The following is an 18944-nucleotide window of genomic DNA, read 5'->3' as shown; positions in this document are numbered from 1 at the left end:
CTACACCTGAATAAACATGTTGTAAAAGTGTTTATGTATTGAAGTGGGTCAGTTCAAGGTATGGTATTTGGCTGGAACGTCTAATTTCTCTTTTTACAGCAAAAGGGCTGCCAGAAGGAGGAAGTCTGAGCTGAATTAATACATTTGTTACAGTGGAAGTAGAATGGAAACTGCACTGACCACAAATCAAACTGCCTCCTTCATTTATGCCAGGGATAGAGTTTTTCTGAGAAATATAGACTCTGGCATAAAGCCACTATAAGTCTGCATTTAAAAGAGAAAACTATATGCTTATTTGTTTAAGGTTTACTACTTTGATTATTTATAAGTTTTTTCTCTGGTAGGACTGAGAGTAGTGGTCTTTTAATCTTTGTAGGAACCCAATATGTTGTGTATGTTGTAGAACAATTGTTGAGGATACTGATAGTGACTGGATTAGTGTACACAATTTTTTTTTTTTTTTTTACCAATACCTCCACATTTAAAGGACTTCTCTGTCCCTCCCAACAGCTGCACAGCCTCATATGACACGGTCTCATTTTCTGATGGCAGAAGGTCTCTGTACAATACAAGTATACACAAATGTGTTTATGCTGCCAAAATAAATTCTGTTAAGAGCAAGGGTTTATTTGCTAAAATGCCGTCTCAGGAACTTGTTTTCCTTTTCTTTCTTCTAAGGTGGGTCAGATCTTATAATGGACTGAGGTTGCTCCACAGTCTTTACTAAATAAATATTTTAAGAAAACATGGACATCTCTCACGGGGCAAGCCGGAGTCAATCATGCACATATTTCAAACTACATTATATATTACTCTTAAAATTTGGTAACTTCTGTATCCAGAGTAGAAAGTTTCCATGGATTTTGAATAATTTTCAGCTACCTTTACAACTTAAGGCTAAATAGCTCATTCTCTTTGGGTGATTTTGATGCAACCACATATCAAAGTCAATAGTTTAATACAGATAGTTTTATATTGTATTTATTCTCACAGATAATTATTTTATATTATCTAACAAGAGTAAATTGTAAGAGGGGAAGATAATAATACCTAACTCCTAGGGTATTTGTGGAATTAAATAATGTACGTAAACCACTTAGAAAAATGTTCCGCACATACATAGCAAGAACCCCAAACATATTATTTGCCATTATTATAATTATTATTGTCACACCCGTGAGAAAAGTACTTTATCAACATCCACTTCTAGGCTCTAGGATACCCTGGCATCTAACACGTTCCTACACAGGCCCTAACTGAGCTCCCTCTTCCCTGATGCACAACCACAACCGCAAGCGCAGGCCAGAGCCTGGGGCATGGCTCACTGCAAAGGTGAGTCTCCAAACTCACCTGGGATTTTTCTTCTTTCTGACAGGCCTCAGGTTTGGTTTGAATCTTCTGAAATCCTTTAAGTACAACACTATCAAAACTAAAAGGGGAAGAAACAAACAAACAAAAACCAAGCCCATTGCTGTTGAGTCCATTATGATTCAGAGTGACCCTTCAGGACAGAGTAGAGCTACCCCACAGGGTTTCCAAGGAGCAGATGGTGGATTCGAACTGCCAGTCTTTTGGTTAGCACACCAGGATCTTAACCACTGTGCCACTAGGACCCCAAAAGAGGACGGGACCGTGAAATTTCCATGGTAACTTCAAGAGAATGAGCTTGAGTTTAAAATAAACCTCTCTCTCCAGACTGGGCTTCTAGAAGGATCCTGAGGAGCTTAAAGTAAAAGCTTTGTAAAGTTTGCTGGGCATTTGCCAGAGGTGAAGGAGGGAAGGCTATCAGCACTCATTAACACTTGTACTGCTTGAAATAGGTGGAGAAAGGTGAAACACCCCACTAGGCACTCAGCTTTTATCACGTAGAGTGAAATTATAGGTCATTTGATGCAGAAAAGCCCATAGTTAATATTCTTTTGAAATTCTTATTGAATGTGAAGATTTCCAGCCTGATGTTAGTTAAGTTTTTCATTTTTAGTATTGCTGACTTCAAGGCCTGAGAAGATATCAGTTAGTGAAGGCAGTCAGAGGGTGTTCTGTGCTAGAAGAATGAGACAAACGAAAAACCAAGCCTGGATCATCTGTAATAGTAAACCATCAATATTTATAAGAATCTTTGGCCTGTAAGGGAAATGTTCTGATAATGTTTTAAAACTTTCTCCTTTTCAAAGTACCCTCAGAATTCATTCATGTTAGGTAAACTTTATGTCTTTTTTTATAAACTAAGTGCCTGTGCATTATGTTCTAGGACGCAGTATAAACGTAAAATCTGCTGGTCTTGTGGGAAGACATGGGCCTCAGTCAAAACAACCATTCATGGTGGCCTTCTTCAAGGCAAGTGAGGTCCTTCTTCGATCTGTGAGAGCAGCCAACAAGCGGAAAAATCAAAACCGCAATAAATCCAGCTCTCATCAAGACTCCTCCAGAATGTCCAGCATTGGAGGTAAGATAAAACCAGCCCAGGAGTTGTGTACGGAGAGTTATGGGGTCATATGTTGCATATTAAGTAGGCACAATAAATTTACCCTCTGTATATACCTTCGTTCGGTCTATTAAATCATCCAGTGATGTTTCTAGAATCTCCAGAATATTTCATCAATGAGTCACCCAGTAATTCATTTTAAAATAAGTATGACTTGCTTTCATATGTTGAAAGATTCAGTTCAAATTAAAATCAAGCTGGCAGTAATAAAATTATGAAATGGCTAGATCAACAAAGGCCAGCCAAAACTGATCTACCCAATTTGCTGAGCTAACTTCCCCAGGGCGTTTCAAGTATGGATGGGTAACCAGGTAAATTCAGCATAAAATACTTTCTTTAGTACTTAAAGTAATACAAGTGAGTCTTGCAGGTTATATTCTCTTTCAAAATAGGAGCAGGATAGATTTTATGAGAATTAAGATAATATCTACGTTTCCATTGATTTTTTGGAGAGCTATTATCTAGATAAAATTTTAGGTGCGTGTGGCAGACACACACAAATATCCCAAGAAAAGATTACAAGTGCACAACTTAATTTACTTGCAATTTAATCTTAATATATAGAAAAAGAAGATAAAACTGCCATTGATTAGAGAGCATCTAACTGCCCACATCTGAAGGAACTTAATCATTATTATTTATATTGATAAGCATCTTTGTTTAACCCAGGCTGCAAACAAGTTTTAATAAGCTAGTCTTAGATTAAAATGATGATGATTTTATTCCAAGAAATCATTTTTATTGATTAAAAAAACAAATTGTATTTAATGGCGAAAGTTACCCTATATCACCCCAACTTAGTACAACAGGTTTGTTCATTCATAAAATGTGTATTTTTCTATATTAATAGTCAGCATAGTACACTGCCGGGCACAATGGATGAAGTGACATAAGATACCTGATCCCTGCCTATGCTATTTCAGAAAGAAGAATCCTTCATTCCTCCAAGAAGGCACAGATGATATTTGCCATTCTTTCTGAAAATCTTCATGTTTCCCAGATTACTTCAAGTGACAAACCGTACTGCTGATATTTATTACTTAAACATTATGAGTGATTAGATAAGAAAAATATGATTATAAATGAAGTAAAAACAATAACAATCTTGTGTGTGTGTGTATGCACCTGGGACTCTCAACAAAAATACTAACTGGAATTTATTGGAGCCTTTCTAAAATGTAGGCACCAGGAGAATCACGTTAGAAGTTACTTTGGTCTGTCTAGCAACAGAAGCCGGGGGCCAGGGGAGGGAGGGATTTCCATATGGATTTGTATTATACTGAATTACATGTCACATATATCGTGATGCTTTAATATAACCTTCCAACCAATGAGTTGAACCATCTTTTTCACATAAAGCAAAATATGATATTAGTGCCTTACTACAAAGCTATTTTGTAAAGATCTTCACAAGATGTTTAGTTTGGCAAAACACGGTAATTGCTTAATACGAAAGATGGAGAAAAATAACTTTCTAAGACCTTTTCTTCCTTGTAAATACTAGCCTGTCGAAGCTGTATATTTTTCTTTTCATGTAGAATGGTTCTGAAATTGGTTGAAATGTTTTTAATTTAATATAGCAGGCTGCATTAAGAAAAAAAGCTTTAGCTAAACATTGAGTAGAATAGTAAATAATTTTTGAGGAAATTACAAAGGGAAAAGTATAAGTTGCATGCTTATTATTAGAGCTCATAACGGCTCTGGCAGAAGTGTTCCAGCGACTGAAATCATCAAAGTCCTGTTCCCTATTGGTGAACTCTATTTATCTTTTCTTCCTGATCTTAAGTAACAAATGTACTTCTGTAACTAGAGATGAATAAAACACATGGAGTAGAATTCATTTAACTTTTCACCAGTTTCCTAACACCATTTAAAGTACAAAATTATTCTAATACAGACCAATATTTTCTTTTTAAAAATTTTCTCACTGGCAACCATTTCTGTGAAATATGTGGTAGATGTTTTTGGAGTGTGTTCGTATTTTGATAATATGAAGAAAAAAGTAGCTGGTTTGTGTCTACGAGACTTAACCTTTCAATAGGTAGTAATCAAGGAGACGGGAAAAAGCCTCATAGAATTTGGCCCAGAAGACAGGGGTTTAAGGGAAGGGAATGCTAATATAAACAGAAAATTTGATACTTAGGAGACTTAAAATGCCTGTGAAATTTTCAAATACCCAAATATAAATAATAAATGCTGAAATAGTCCTAGGGTTTTACAATGACATACTGTGCAGAGGCTCCATGGCTAAGAAGGGGGGCGTGAGGAATAAAAAGAGATACTTCAGTTGCATTTTTTTTTTCTTTTTTTGCAAAGCAAATCATCAAATGCTGAAAGTCTTCATTAGTGCTGGAGAATTAAAACTCAGGTCATTCCTTGCCCATTTCAAAGATTCATACTTTCTGATGTCTCAGTGCCCCTCCACCTGCCTTTTTTCATACTCTTTTGGGAGAGCCAAGCACAGCGTCTAGTACAAACAAACCCATTGCCATCGAGTCAATTCTGGCTCATAGCAACCCTATAGAACAAAGTAGAATTGCCCTATAGGGTTCCCAAGGGGTGGTTGGTGGATTCAAACTGCTGACCTTTTGGTTAGCAGCTGTAGCTCTTAACTACTAAGCCACCAGGGCTCCAATACAAAACAGGAGCCTCTCAAATACTTGCTGACTGTGAATGTGTTACCTGCATGAGAAAGATGAAGTTCCTCCTTTAGGTGAATAAACACAGAACCGCTGCTCCAGGTTTTCTGCAGAAACTCTCACTCTTGTTCCTCAGTAGGCTTTCTGCAAGAAGGATGTGCAGAAACATTGAGTTAGCACAAAGGATGTGCATTTGAATTGAGTTGGGAGAGGACATGGAGGCGATAGTTAAATTTTACACTAACCACTCTTTAAGATATAAAGGCACTAGGTTGATCACATTTTTTGAAAAACCTACCAAGAGCAAAAGGCTGTTCTCAGGACTAGGTCAGTGCTGAACCCAAATTGTTAAATGAAGCGTGGGACCGACAGTACCATAAAAAGCAAAATAAGACAAAAACATCAAGGATGGAGCCACCTAGGGAAACAACAACACTTTAGATACAGGCAAGGGACTAAAATAATTCTATAGAGACACAAGACTTTTGGTCAGAGATATCGGAAGAGATTGGATATGAAGTATTATCTTAGGATTCAAAGTTACCTGAAGAGAATAGTGAGGATGTATGGCGTGGCTTAGAGTGCAAAGGACTGCCAACAGATGAACTAGAATGAAGACCTAAATGGGTCGCTGGTGGTACAAATGGTTTGCTTTCAGCTACTTACCGATAGGTTGGTGGTTCCAACCCACCCAGCAGCAATGAGAAAGCAAGGCCTGGTGATCTGCTTCTGTTAAGATTACAGCTAAGAAAATCTTATGGAGCTCAGTTCTACTCTGTAACACATGGGGCTGTTGTGAGTCAGATTTGACTAGACAAAAATCAAGAAACTTACCCAATTTTCTGGCTTGTGCTAATAGGCGATTGGTGCTCTTCCTAACCAAAATAGTGAGCGTCAAAGGAGTGTGAGGTCAGAAGTAGAATAGTGAGTAGGAGGCTTCTGGGAAACTTTAATTTAGAGATGTCTAGCAGCTGGTTGGAGCCCTGGTGGTGCAATGGTTAAGAGCTCATTTGCTAACCAAAAGGTTGCAATTTGAATCCGCTGGATGCTCCTTGGAAAATTACTCTGTTCTATAGGATCACTAAGAGTCAGCATCAACTCGATGGCTGTGGGTTTTTGGTGGGTATGGGGTCTCTGTGAGTTGGAATTGATTTGATGGCAATGGGTTTGGTTTTGGTTTAGCCAGTAGTTATGAGCCCTGGTAGTGCAAGGGTTACACAATTGGCTGCTAACCAAAAGGTTGATGGTTGGAACCCACTCAAAGTTCTATGGCAGAAAGACCTGGCCATCTGCTCCTGTAAAGATTACAGCCTAGAAAGCCCTATGGGGCAGTCCTACTCTATCACATGGGGTTGCTAGGAGTCAAAAATCTACTCAATGGCACCTAAAAGCAACAACAGCAGGCAGTTGAACACTCAGGTCTGTGGACAGTTTTTATGTGAATGAACTCTATGATGGGAATGTTAGGTAGGTCAACCACATGCATGCTTTGCTCAGCAGAGTTAAGCAAGCACACCAGATAGTTATTATGCTGTGTTGTTTGTGTCACACATTTGTACATAGACAAACACAGGTGTCCCTACACAAATAAATAACATAATTCCCACTGGGGTGTGCATAAATTTAAGCGAGTAATTCACTCGGTATGGCAGATGGGGATTAAGCTACAGTGGCGATAGTATTTGAAATCCTCCATCTCTGAGGTGGGAGGGATTGTGATTTGTTTTGGCTTTATCATGAATTTCACTACTTCCAAGGCCATATTGGGAGCCCTACTGGTGAAGTGAAACAGTTAAGAGCTCCATCGCTAGCCAAAAGTTTGGCAGTTAGAATCCACCAGCTGCTCCTTGGAAACTCTATGGTACAGTTCTACTCTGTCTTATATGGTAGCTATAAGTTGGAATCGATTTGAGGGCAATGGGTTTGGGTTTGATTTTAATGTCATATCAGATTGTACATTATTGAATAGCCTACTGTAGCATCATTTCTACTTCTTTACCTCTTGTACCTTCATTCTTTTGTCATTTTCTATTTTCCACACATTGATTAACGTAAGGTCACCCACCATGATGCTGTAGGTGCTGACTTCCTCTCTCCCTTTTCCTTTTGGAACTAAGAGCGACAATACTAACATCTTGTTTGCTTTGAAACAGCAGTATCTCATCATATTTGGCATCTTTAAACTGTTGTCTCACTTAAAATGCTAAATGCTATTTGGGATTTTTTGTAGATTAATCTACATTTTATTCCCTTACAAAGGCTAATAGTATATTCTGAAGGAAAAAAAAAAAAAAAAAAACAATACTGGTACATGGAGTTTCTTGTACTTGATTTTCTCCTTTCTCCTTCATAGTTAGGTTAACCCTTGTTTGTTTGTTCTGGAAATACTGTGCAGACCCAATGAACCTTATGTAGACCTAAGGAATTTTTTTTTCTTTTACCTCTTTGAACCTCCATGTATTTTGTTTTGTCATGATTTTTTCTCCTAAGACAAAATTATCTTTTTTAAAAAGCAAACCAAGAATAAGATTAAATTTATACTGTTTCTAGAACTTGACCCTGAAGAAGTTTGCATAAAATATTTACCAATACTTTCAATACTTTGGTACCGGTTTCCCAGTATTATTACCCTAAAGAGACAAAACAGGGTAATGCTGCATTTATAACACCTGTATTGTCATGGAGGCATGTTAGCAGACTTTCCTGCCGTCTGCTGTGGCACTAGAATATCTTCAGTAAGCCTTGGTGTGTCTCTTCATTTGTAGGCAAGCTCATTAACAGTAACATTATGCCCATTTCATTTTAATCTCCTAAAGGCGGCCAATCAATATTTTTTTAAAGGCATAAATCTAATCTACTTACCCCTTCCTCCCACAGCTTGTTCTGCCAACCGTTTATAGTCAACCTAACTGCAGGCTTTGCTGGTTAGGGTACAACGTTTACTTCACTCAGTATCTATTAATTTTGATTCCTGACAGAATAAGCATATGGTCATAACGCTCTATAAAACCAGGCTCTTGGAACTAGAGTCTGTTATAAATTTCATTACTCATTACCTTTATGCAGTATTACATAATATACATCGCTTAGCCTGCATGAAAACCTGCATAGATGGAACAGGTACATTTTGACTTTTATGTGTTTCTTTCTATTTTTTTAATAAACATACAATCCAAATAACCATATGTGTAGTCTGTAGCATTTTGGGAGCCCTGGTGGCATGGTGGCTAAGAGCTTGGCTGCTAACCCTAAAGGTTAGCAGTTCAAATCCACCAGCAGCTCCTTGGATTATTATGGGGCAGTTAATGTTATTGGCTACAGTGCTTTTATCCATAGTCAATGTTATTAATTATGACAAGAATAAGTGAATAAATATTTCCATCATTGTCAGCAAAGTAAGGCCCATGAGCCAAATCAGCCTGCTGCCTGGTTTTGACCATTAGCTCAGAATGGTTTTTATAGTTTACAATGTTTGAAAAACAAATCAAAGGAAAACTAGTATCTCGTGACACTTGGAAATTAAACGAAATTTAAATGTCAGTGTCCATAAGTAAAGTTTATTGGAACAGCCATGCCCATTTGTTTATATATTGTCTGTGGCTACATTCATGCTACAGTGGCAAAGCTGAGTGGTTGAGATGGACACAGTATAAAAAAAAAAACAAACCGATTGCCATCGAGGCGATTCTGACTCAGAGCAACCCTGTGTGTTGCAGAGTAAAATGGCTCTGAAGGGTTTTCTCGACTGTAATCTTTATGAAAGCAGATCACCAGGCCTTTCTTCTGCGGCACCACTGGGTGGGTTTGTATGTTAGTAGTTAAGCACAACCCATTTTCACCTGAATAGCCTAAACTATTTACTATCTGGCTCATTACTGGAAAAAAAAAAAAAAAATTGCTGACCCTTGATCTAATGCATAGCTGCCATTTTTCCCTATTCTTTAACATCAAGAAACTCATGCAATCAAACTGGTACCAGAACTGATTGCCCCTTTTCTCTAAAAACGATACAGGGAACTTATCCATTTCATGTTTTTGAACTTCGTGTTAAATTATTATTGCAAAGACCAAGTTAACTCTTTGTCATTGTGCTATTGGGATTAAAGGGGGATTTTCCCCAAAAGAAGCAAGAGTGTTGGGTCACAAATAAATTCTCTCTCCTTTATTTTCTCTTGTTATCAACATATTTCATTCGTTTTAATGAAGGTAATTACACAGTAGGAGTAGCTCTAATGTAAAAGTAAAAAACAAAAGAAACCCTGAGTTCCAAAGTTAATCATTATCTCATTTTTCAGACTGACATAAAATAAATAAGTAGTTGAAGTACCTGTGAAAGGCAGCTGACAGCCCCCCTCAGACAGGCCCCTTTGATCTTCCATTTGCCTGCATGTCCATTAGAGGCTGAAGATAAACTGGAAGAAGACACCTTAACACAAACTGTTTCTTCATAGTAAACTGCTTTAGTTATTTGCCCTAGATGACTGTTATGAGAAAAAATTAACTGTATTCTTTTAAAATAAATTATATTTCTTGCTCTCCTAGCCTATGTTTTTACCTCTTTCATATTTTTTGTATTGGAAATATCAGTTAGCTTTTAGAATAAACGCCAAAAAAGTGTGAATAAGCTCCAAAGAACACAACGTAGAAAGATTTTTTTTTTTTGTAAAACGTGTGCTTCTTCAGTGTTTTACTTTTTCTACATGGAAGCGTGGGGTTCTGCATTTGTTCCTAATTACTTTAAAACAAGTATTAAAAAGTATGAATTTTTAAGATTACATTTCAAAATACGTAATGAAAATGGTGTATTTCCTGTGCCTCCAATTATTTGTGGGACAATATCAGAAATTCATTAATTAAATCATCAAACATTTATTGAATGCCTACTGTGTACCAGGCACCGTTTCTGGCACTTTGGATACACCAGTGAACTGAGTAGAGATGCTTGTTCTCGTGGAATGTACATTCTAGTAGGGGCAGAACATTAAGCAATGCACATAATAAAGTAGTAAATGATACTGTATTCAAAGGTGATAAGTGAAATGGAAAAAAATCAGAGCAAAGTGAGGGATATCAGGAATATTGGGGGTAGGAGTTGCAAATTTAAACAGAGTAGTCAGTGAAGGCCTCACCAAGAAGAGAGTATTTAAGCTAAGACTTGAAGAAGATATAGGAATTAGCCAGGTAGATATCCAGGGGAGGAACATTTCAGGGAGAGGGAATAGTGAGAGTGAAGATCCTAAGGTAGGCATGAGCCTCGCCTGTGTATAAGGAGTGTCATGACTGGAATGGAGCAAAGGAGAGTGTCTTAGTTTGTAAAAATACTACAAGTGGGTAGCTTTAAAGAACAGAAATTAATTGTCTCACAGTTTGGAGGCTAGGAGTCCAAATTTAGGACATTAGCTGGTCTATGCTCTGTCAGCTCTAACAGAAGATCATTCCTTGTCTCCTTCAGCTCTGGTAACCATAAGAGTTCCCTGGCTTGTAGACGAATCCTCACATGGCATCTTCCCCTGCTGTGTGTCTCTCCCTGTCTGTTTTTCCTTTTTATAAGACATCACTTCACTTAGAGGGGATTAGATTTAAGATAAACCTTATTCTAGTATGACCTCATTAGCATGACAAAAAAACCCTATTTCCAACCAGGGTCACAGTCACAGGTATGAAGGGTTGGATTTCAACATATCTTTTGGAGGACACAATTCAGTCCATAACAGAGAGGAAGAGTGGTAGGAGATGAGTCAAAGGGATAATGTGACCAAATTCCATAGAGCCTTGTAAATCGTTATGAGGATATTTCACTCTTAGTCATATGGAAGCCACTTTGAAACTCTTTGCAAGGGAGTGATATAGTACAATTTGCTTTTCAAAAAGTCCACTTGGATGCTGTGTTATAGAGGAACAAAGGCAGTAGCAGGGTGAACAGCAATGTGAATATTGCAATAACCCAGGCAAGAGGTGATGATAGCTTGGACCAAAAGGTAGGATGGTAGTGATGGAGGCGGTAAGAGCAGATGATTCAAAGGTAGAGTTGTAGGATTTCTTGACAGATTGGATGTGGGGGTGAGAGAAAAAAAGAAGTGTGTTTTAATCCCAAGTTTCTTTTTTCGGGGCCACTGCCACCAGCCAAGAATGAAAAAGTCTACAGGTGGGACAGATTTTTGAGAGATGATCAGAAGCTCAATTTTGGGTATACTGTGTTTAAGATGCCTGTACCTACCTGTTGCTGTCAAGTCAGTTCTGACTCATGGCAACCCTATATGACAGCGTAGAACTGACCCCTAGGGTTTCCGAGGAGCAACTGGTGGATTCGAACTGCCAACCTTTTGGTTAGCAGCCAAGCTATTAACCACTGCACCACCAGGGCTCCATTTAAGATATTTATCAAAATAAAATCAACTAAATAAGATCTTAGTCGATACTTTCCCAGGATCTGCGTTATGGAAGATGTTTAAAATATTGCATGAATATCTAATGCATATGAATTTATTAGGTACCACTATACCGGTTGCCGTCGAGTTGTTTCTGACTCATGGCGATAATATAGGACAGAGCAGAACTGCCCCATAAGGTTTCCAAGGAGCGTCTGGTGGATTCCTGCTGCTGACCTTTTGATTAGCAGCCATAGCTCTTAACCACTGTGTCACCAGAGCCCCAGGTACAAATAAAGAGTCCTGATGGTGCAGTCGTTAAGTATTTGGCTTCTGAACCCACGAGGTGCTCTTCAGGAGAAAGATGTGGCAATCCGCTTCTGTAAAGATTTACAGTCTTCATGGTCTCTGGGAACATCTAGTTTAATTGTCATGAAATAGCGTGTAAAGAAGATGTTCTACATTCTGTTTTGATGAGTAGCATCTGGGGTCTTAAAAGCCTGTGAGCGGCCATCTACGATACTCCACTGGTCTCACCCCTTCAGGAGCAAGGGAGAATGAAGAAAACTGAAGACACAGGTGAAAGATTAGTCCAAATAACTAATGGAGCACATCTACCACAGCCTCCACCAGACTGAGTCCACTATAACTAGATGGTGCCCAGCTACCACCACCAACTGCTCTGACAAGGATCACAATAGAGAGTTCAGAACAGAGCTGGAGAAAATGTTGAACAAAATTCTAACTCACAAGAAAAAAAAAAAAGGACCAGACTTTACTAGTCTGACAGAGACTGGAGAAACCCCAAGAGTTTGGCCCCCAGACACTTTTTAGCTCAGTACTGAAGTCGCTCCTGAGGTTCACCCTTCACCCAAACATTAAAAAAAAAAAAAAATTAGACAGGCCCATAAAACAAAATGAAACTAAATGGGCACACAAGTTTGAGAAGGGGAGAGTGTTGACATGTTGTGGGGTTGGCAACCAATGTCCCAAAACAATATGTATACAATTGTTTAATGAGAAGCTAGTCTGTTCTGTAAACCTTCATCAAAAGTACCAAAAAAAAAAAAAGATTTACAGTCTTGGAAACCCTGTGGAGGAAGTTCTACTCTCTCCTATAGGGTCACTCTTAGAAGTACCTCAATGGCATTAGGTTGGGTTTACAGTATGAATGAAATAATTAATGAGCATTCATCGAGCAACTAGTACGTGGCAAACACCAGGCTGTGGTCTAGCTGGATCCTCCTCAGAACCTCACAAAGTAAAATGTATTATCTACATTTTATAAAAGATGAAACTTAGGACAACTGACTTTCCTGAAGGATCATATGGTTAGTAAGCAGCTTTAGCTTTAAGATTACAACTTATATTTTATAACTTCATTTTTTTAAATGTGATTTTTATATTCAGATTATAATACAAGTGAACAAAAACAAGCCTGTAAGAAGCATGAGCTCTATGTGAGTTTCCGGGACCTGGGATGGCAGGTAAGACCATTCAGTCAACTTAGGTGCTTCTTTTCTGCTTTATCATCAGTGCTTAGTAACTTGTAATCTTTGTCAGTAATTTCTATAACACAAAAATCAATGATTTTTGACATAATTTTTCAGTATATGGGTTATGTACATAATTTTTCTTCTTTTATTGTCCTTTCACTATCAAAACATAATTAGTAGGTTTTAAAATAAAAAGAACTTCAGCTGAAGAACAAATATAACCGTATTATATTTGTGAAGTGGAAAAAAAATGCCGTCATGTAAATATCGCCTACTCTTAATTTTCATACAGAGAGTATTTGTTCAGCTTAACATAAGCAGCTCCATTTGCCTCCTTAGGGTCCCAAGCTATCAGAGTCTAAGAAATAGAACCATCATGAAACAGGAAAAAGAAAAAAAAGCCTTGCACTTGAAAAACTTACTGCCCTCTTTCAAATATGCTTCACAATAGTTGAAGAGGATTTAGCCTAAATCACTTTTAAGGGCTCTATCGGAATTGACTCGACAGCAGTGGGTTAGGTTATGGAGTGAGAGTTTAAACTGAAGTTTTTAGATGACTTCATAGATCTCATTACAATGTATTCTCTGAAAATGACATATTTTATTGAGAAGTAATATTAAAACATAAAAGTTTTCAAGTTTTATGATAAACCTTCAATATGGATAGTTCGTTTTGTACCAAGTTTTATTTCTCTGGAAAAACAAACCGAAACCAAAACAAAACCAGGGCAATCATTCCATCTGCCAATTCTTTAGCGTCCTAAAATTTGCTGTGTACATTTTTCAGAAATTTGCTCCATTTCTTCTGAAGAGACTATAAAGTTAATGCAGGAATGAGAATCAAAACAGCACATGGAACAAATATTAAAGCCTTAAGAGGTTGTCAGACTTCTAAAACCAGGAAGGAGTTATTAAAAAGTAATGAGAATTATCTCAATTAAGTTTATTCTTCTTTTCCTTTCTGGTTCACTTGAACTTTCCAGAGTTCATCATTTCCTGTTTAAACAATATTTCGAGTGCTATTTCATGATTATGGTTTTGTTCATGAATACATGGATTAATACATAATAAGACTGTCTTACATAGCAACCTCCTGGGAGAAATTACAGAGGACAATTTCTTGTAAAAATATTTATGTGTTTGTTATAAACATCAACTTAAAAATTAAATTAAAGGGAGCACTATCCCATTAGAATAATTGTTGGGTCAAGAAGAGATACCTATCCAGATGAAATATACCTGTGCATTTTTTAAGAATTATTTTTCTTTAGGTGATTTTATTTTTTTCTTGTGTTTTGTATATTTTAGGACTGGATTATAGCACCAGAAGGATATGCTGCATTTTACTGTGATGGAGAATGTTCTTTTCCACTCAATGCTCATATGAATGCCACCAATCACGCCATAGTTCAGACTCTGGTATGCTTCGTTTTTGTAGGATTGAAATGGTTTATCCAGTGGTTTATGCCAGCACAACGTGAAGTTGTTTTCAAGGAAAGCATCCGTCTAAAATTATCAATGCGTTATCTTCTCTTCTCAAACTTCTTGGTTACTTCTTAGAGCCAAAGTGACAATAGTGGGTGTAGTCAGGAATTGCAGGCAGGTTTAACAACTAACCCTGATTCCAGAACGGGGGAAGGATTCAGCTAGGAAAATTGGAGTAATCACATGAAGTGGTCATTCTGCACTGATTTCTTCACTCTGCAATATGACTAATCTCACAGGTTCCCAAGGGCTGCTTCTAATCTTACAATTCATTAGTAACCATTACAAACACTGAATAATAGCTGTACTGAATTTCATCTGAGGGCTCTTACTCTAATTACTTAAGAATGTTCCACACCATACTTTGGTACTGTGAAAGCTCTTCCATGTAGAATATAAGTATAAGGCTAACTTCTATTTCTTGACTCTTTTTTTTTTTTTTTTTTAATGATCTTTAGGGTGAAGTTCACCCTTCATTTTTTACCTCCCACACTCAGGAACTTAGCAGTTATTGAATTCTAATAACCTAGACTTACTTTCATGAACAAAATGATGAAATGTTGACTTCATGGTCTCTAAATGGTCAAACTGTGTCTAATGAACTCATGAAACATCTTAAGAGTCTAATGTACCTTATGGCTCATGACTTATTGATGTGACAGAAGAACAACCCCTGGAAGACTGAGAGGGTTCTAGAAGGAGCAGTAAACTGTATAATATAATTCCAAACTAGTGTTTGAGTTAATATGAAAATTTTAATTATATGTGTTTAGGAGGGAAGAGAGGGAACTCATTATTTTAGAATCAAGACTTAATATGGGAGTGGGGTTTTTGATGGATAGTGGTAGGAACACAGTGGATTTTAGAAAAATACTACCTTTTTGGGTAAGTCTCATTTAGGACTCCATCCCCCAAAATAGAACTGATATCAGAATTTTTGAGGAGTTGACCCCAGAAGTCTATTTTTTAATAATTAATTTAAAATTTAAAGCTGATGGAAGGAGTATCCCAATTTCCTTCTAAATAAGGAATGGTATAAATAAACTGACAGATCAAATCCTTGGATGACATGATGTTTTACTGGCATCTTCACTGATTTCATGAGGTAAGGATTAGTGCCACAGACTAGCTAGACACTAAAAATGCACATCTCTGACAAACTAGAGCATGGGTATTCTCAAAAACTTGGGGGATAACTTTGTGATATAAAGATAAGGATAGGATAAAGGACACAGAAGGATAAAGGCAAATATGTATTTAGAAAAGTAGTAATTTGTAAATCTTCTTTTGATTGATTCTTGACCAATGAGTTTGCCTACTTCAGTGCCATATATAATTTATAGAGCAAATTCCTGGGGGATTTTCAAGGTTAGATGTGCCTTCATTTTTTCCATCTGTAAATATAAATACTTCTTGATATGGAATAGTATTTCTGGGGAGGGAGTGTAGGTATGTTCTGTAAGGAAAGATGTGTTCAAACTTCCATTGAAAAAATAATCCCTGAGAAGTTTAGCCTTCTATCCTTGTCTATGGAGAAATCGTGGTGACATGATAACCTATCAGATAGAGAGAAATGTTGCTGTTTTATCCCTTGAAGAGACAGCCATGACCAATCTCTTTCTGTATGGTCACAGAGGAACAGCCACTCTTAGAGAAATTCCACTTAATTTCTCAGAAAGTTCTTTGCTTCTCTTTATTGTCATTTTGAAGACTCAGAAAGCAGGCTTTCTTTTCCTTAGCTAAGTATCTAATGTATCAAAGTTTTCCTCAGGCTAAGCAAATGCTTACTTACTGAAAAAAGTCCTTTGTCAAACACTCTCCCCTTTCTCTCATTTTTCTTTTTCTCCTTCTTATAAATATATAATTATATATACCAGCTTTTAGGACTGTAGTCTTGAAGACAGTGTTGAGAAACAAACATTAGAAAGAAAATCTGATATGGGCTTGGAACAAGACCCTTCTTTGCACCACTGTCCCAGGATGTAGGACATAAGTCTTTGCAAAACTGAAATGTACTACATGGGAAGTTTTTTTTTTTTTCCTGGCATTGTACGTTTGTTCTGTGTCGGATATGAAACAAGAAGACAGGCAAGTTTGTTGTTGAAGGAAAGCGTGTTTGTGACTAATATGTTTGAGAAACGGTTCAAGAGCCATCCATTTTTTCAATGTCTGCTTCGTGAGGTTGCCAAGGCCATTGAAATGGGGTCATCAATCATATATGTGTGGGTTGTGGAAGATAAAGCTGATGAGGGACACAAGCTGCATTTGAAATTTGTAGAAACTATCCAAGTTTTAGTTTTGTGAGGTCTTAGGAAACTTCAAGTTTTTGTCAGATCACCTCATTTTTCCTGCTGTTTTTATCCACATGCAGTGCTTCCATATTATTTCAGCCAGAACGTTGTGCAGCCAAAACTCTAAGAGGCTGTATTGGATTTTTGTAGATCCCTTAAGACTCATCGATAGGGCTTCCATAAACTCCTTTGGGGGAAGGGCCAAAGTGGGTGGGTAGGAAAGGGGGGAACCATGCTCTGGCTCCTAGCTCAATTATTGCAAATCAGAGGCAGACTGCCAGTCTGATCAAAAAGAATATAAACCCTTTACTGAGGCATTTCCATTTTCAGGTACAGCCACGTTTTTTAGACTTTTTTTGGAGGGATGGCTATTCAATTTGAAAATACCTATGCCCCTTGCTTCTGATTTTTGTGTAGCCTAATTTTTGGCACTTGTTTAGAGAGCAGGAAGGGGGAAAGAAAGCAAAAGGATATTAATCTCCAGCCAATCTGGTAAACAAATTCTGTGGAGAAGAGTTGAAATCATTGATTTAGAGTAAGTTACTGGATTATATCTGGAGTGTATTTTGCTATGATTTTTATGATCCCTCTACCATGGAAAATTAATAGTTGGTATAACTTTTATGATTTATTACTTAATTATTCTTTTAGGAAATAATTCTTATATCCGAATCTTTCTACAGTCCAACTGTATGTGTTCACTGTTTTGCACGATAACTTTCTTATGAAACATATAGTCATTTCACCCCAAAGCAACTCAGCGCTAGTTCCCATGATCTTTCCCCCAGGAAAATTTCCACTGACTCTTCCATAGAGGGAGTTTTCCTTAGTTGGTGGGTTTTTTTTTTCAACTCCCAAACACATAACTAGAACTGCGGATTGGTCCTAGGCATTAATGCTTAAGCCTCCTTCACTACCAACCCTCCTCTCCTCTGCCGTTGAACACAACTCGGAGAAAAGTGGTCAGCTTAAGGGTGTCTGACTGTGAGTAATAAAATAAGCATATTGCTTTAAAGCTGCAAATAGAATGGTTACGTTATTTCTTAAAAAAAGAAAAAAAAAAAAAACATTTTTTTTCTTTTCCAGGTTCATCTGATGTTCCCTGACCACGTACCAAAGCCTTGCTGTGCTCCAACCAAATTAAACGCCATCTCTGTGTTATACTTTGATGACAGCTCTAATGTCATTTTGAAAAAATACAGAAATATGGTAGTGCGCTCATGTGGTTGCCACTAATATTATATAATAATGGTGTTAACAAAAAGATCTGTATTAAAGTTTATGACTGCAATAAAAAGCATACTTTCAGAAAAAAAGGGAAATTTCCTAAAATTATTCTGGCTCATTTCATCTTCCTTCCTATGTACAATATCATGTATATAGTCGCTTTTATTTATTTAAAGGTCTATATTCTCCTTTGTGGCTGCATTATCAATAAAGTCTATTTTATAGGTCACAACACTACACAATAGATTGCCCAGTCTCACTTTCAATGGGATATGTTGAGTCCTGAAAAAAAAAAAAGTCCCGTTCAATTCCATTTCAACATTTTTTCTGATACAAATTTTGTGTAATTTCTGAAATAAGACAGAACTCCTTTCACTGTTTAATACCGTTGAAGGAAATTTTATAGTTTGGTTATGTTGTGCCAATGAAAACTAAGATAGGATATTTATTTAGAAATAAAACTTAAAAAAAATAACAACCTAAATAAAAATGCTTGGATAAACACAATTTTTCTTTTAGCATTTCTGCTTGGTTAGTATAAAGTGAAATGTTGAACTGGATTTGAATAAATATATGGTAGGCAGAGCATAGAAGCTGAAAGATTGCACGTAATTGTTATAACTGTTTGCTTTAACAGAATTGGGGTAACTGTAGGAGCGTGTTCCTTCTTGGCTTGTGGATTGTAGATTTTGCAAAGAGCTCAAAGCTTCAGGAACTCTGTGGAGACAGGCTAGAGCCTGTGTTCATAACTCTCCAAGTTAACACTAAAAAATTGCAGTACAACCTTCTTACCTCAAATAAATCATGTTTGCCTATTATCTAGAACACTACTGCTGCAGATTTTTTTTTTTTTTCAGATTTAAAAACTTAGTCCAAAATAAAGAAACATTTACATGGGCTGCGTTGCCCTCCCTACAGACAAGAGTCACTACGCGAGCAAACTGTACCAGAGC

The 18944-nt window shown here is 37.1% G+C and overlaps 1 protein-coding gene across 1 annotated transcript in view; it reads left to right on the top strand.

Moving 5' to 3' along the window:
- The window catches only part of BMP5 (bone morphogenetic protein 5), a 141597-nt gene extending 123332 nt beyond the window's left edge, over window positions 1-18265 (top strand). Inside the window, exons 4-7 of the mRNA XM_003404418.4 lie at window positions 2252-2446; window positions 12903-12979; window positions 14297-14407; window positions 17851-18265. Coding sequence (XP_003404466.1) covers window positions 2252-2446; window positions 12903-12979; window positions 14297-14407; window positions 17851-18000 — 533 coding nt within the window. The 3' untranslated portion in view covers window positions 18001-18265. The remainder of the gene's footprint in view (window positions 1-2251; window positions 2447-12902; window positions 12980-14296; window positions 14408-17850) is intronic.
- The last annotated feature ends 679 nt before the right edge of the window (window positions 18266-18944 follow it).

Source organism: Loxodonta africana, chromosome 1, assembly GCF_030014295.1.
Source record: "Loxodonta africana isolate mLoxAfr1 chromosome 1, mLoxAfr1.hap2, whole genome shotgun sequence".
In the NCBI taxonomy this organism is placed as follows: Eukaryota; Metazoa; Chordata; class Mammalia; order Proboscidea; family Elephantidae; genus Loxodonta; species Loxodonta africana.
This window is presented reverse-complemented; position numbering and strand designations above follow the sequence as displayed.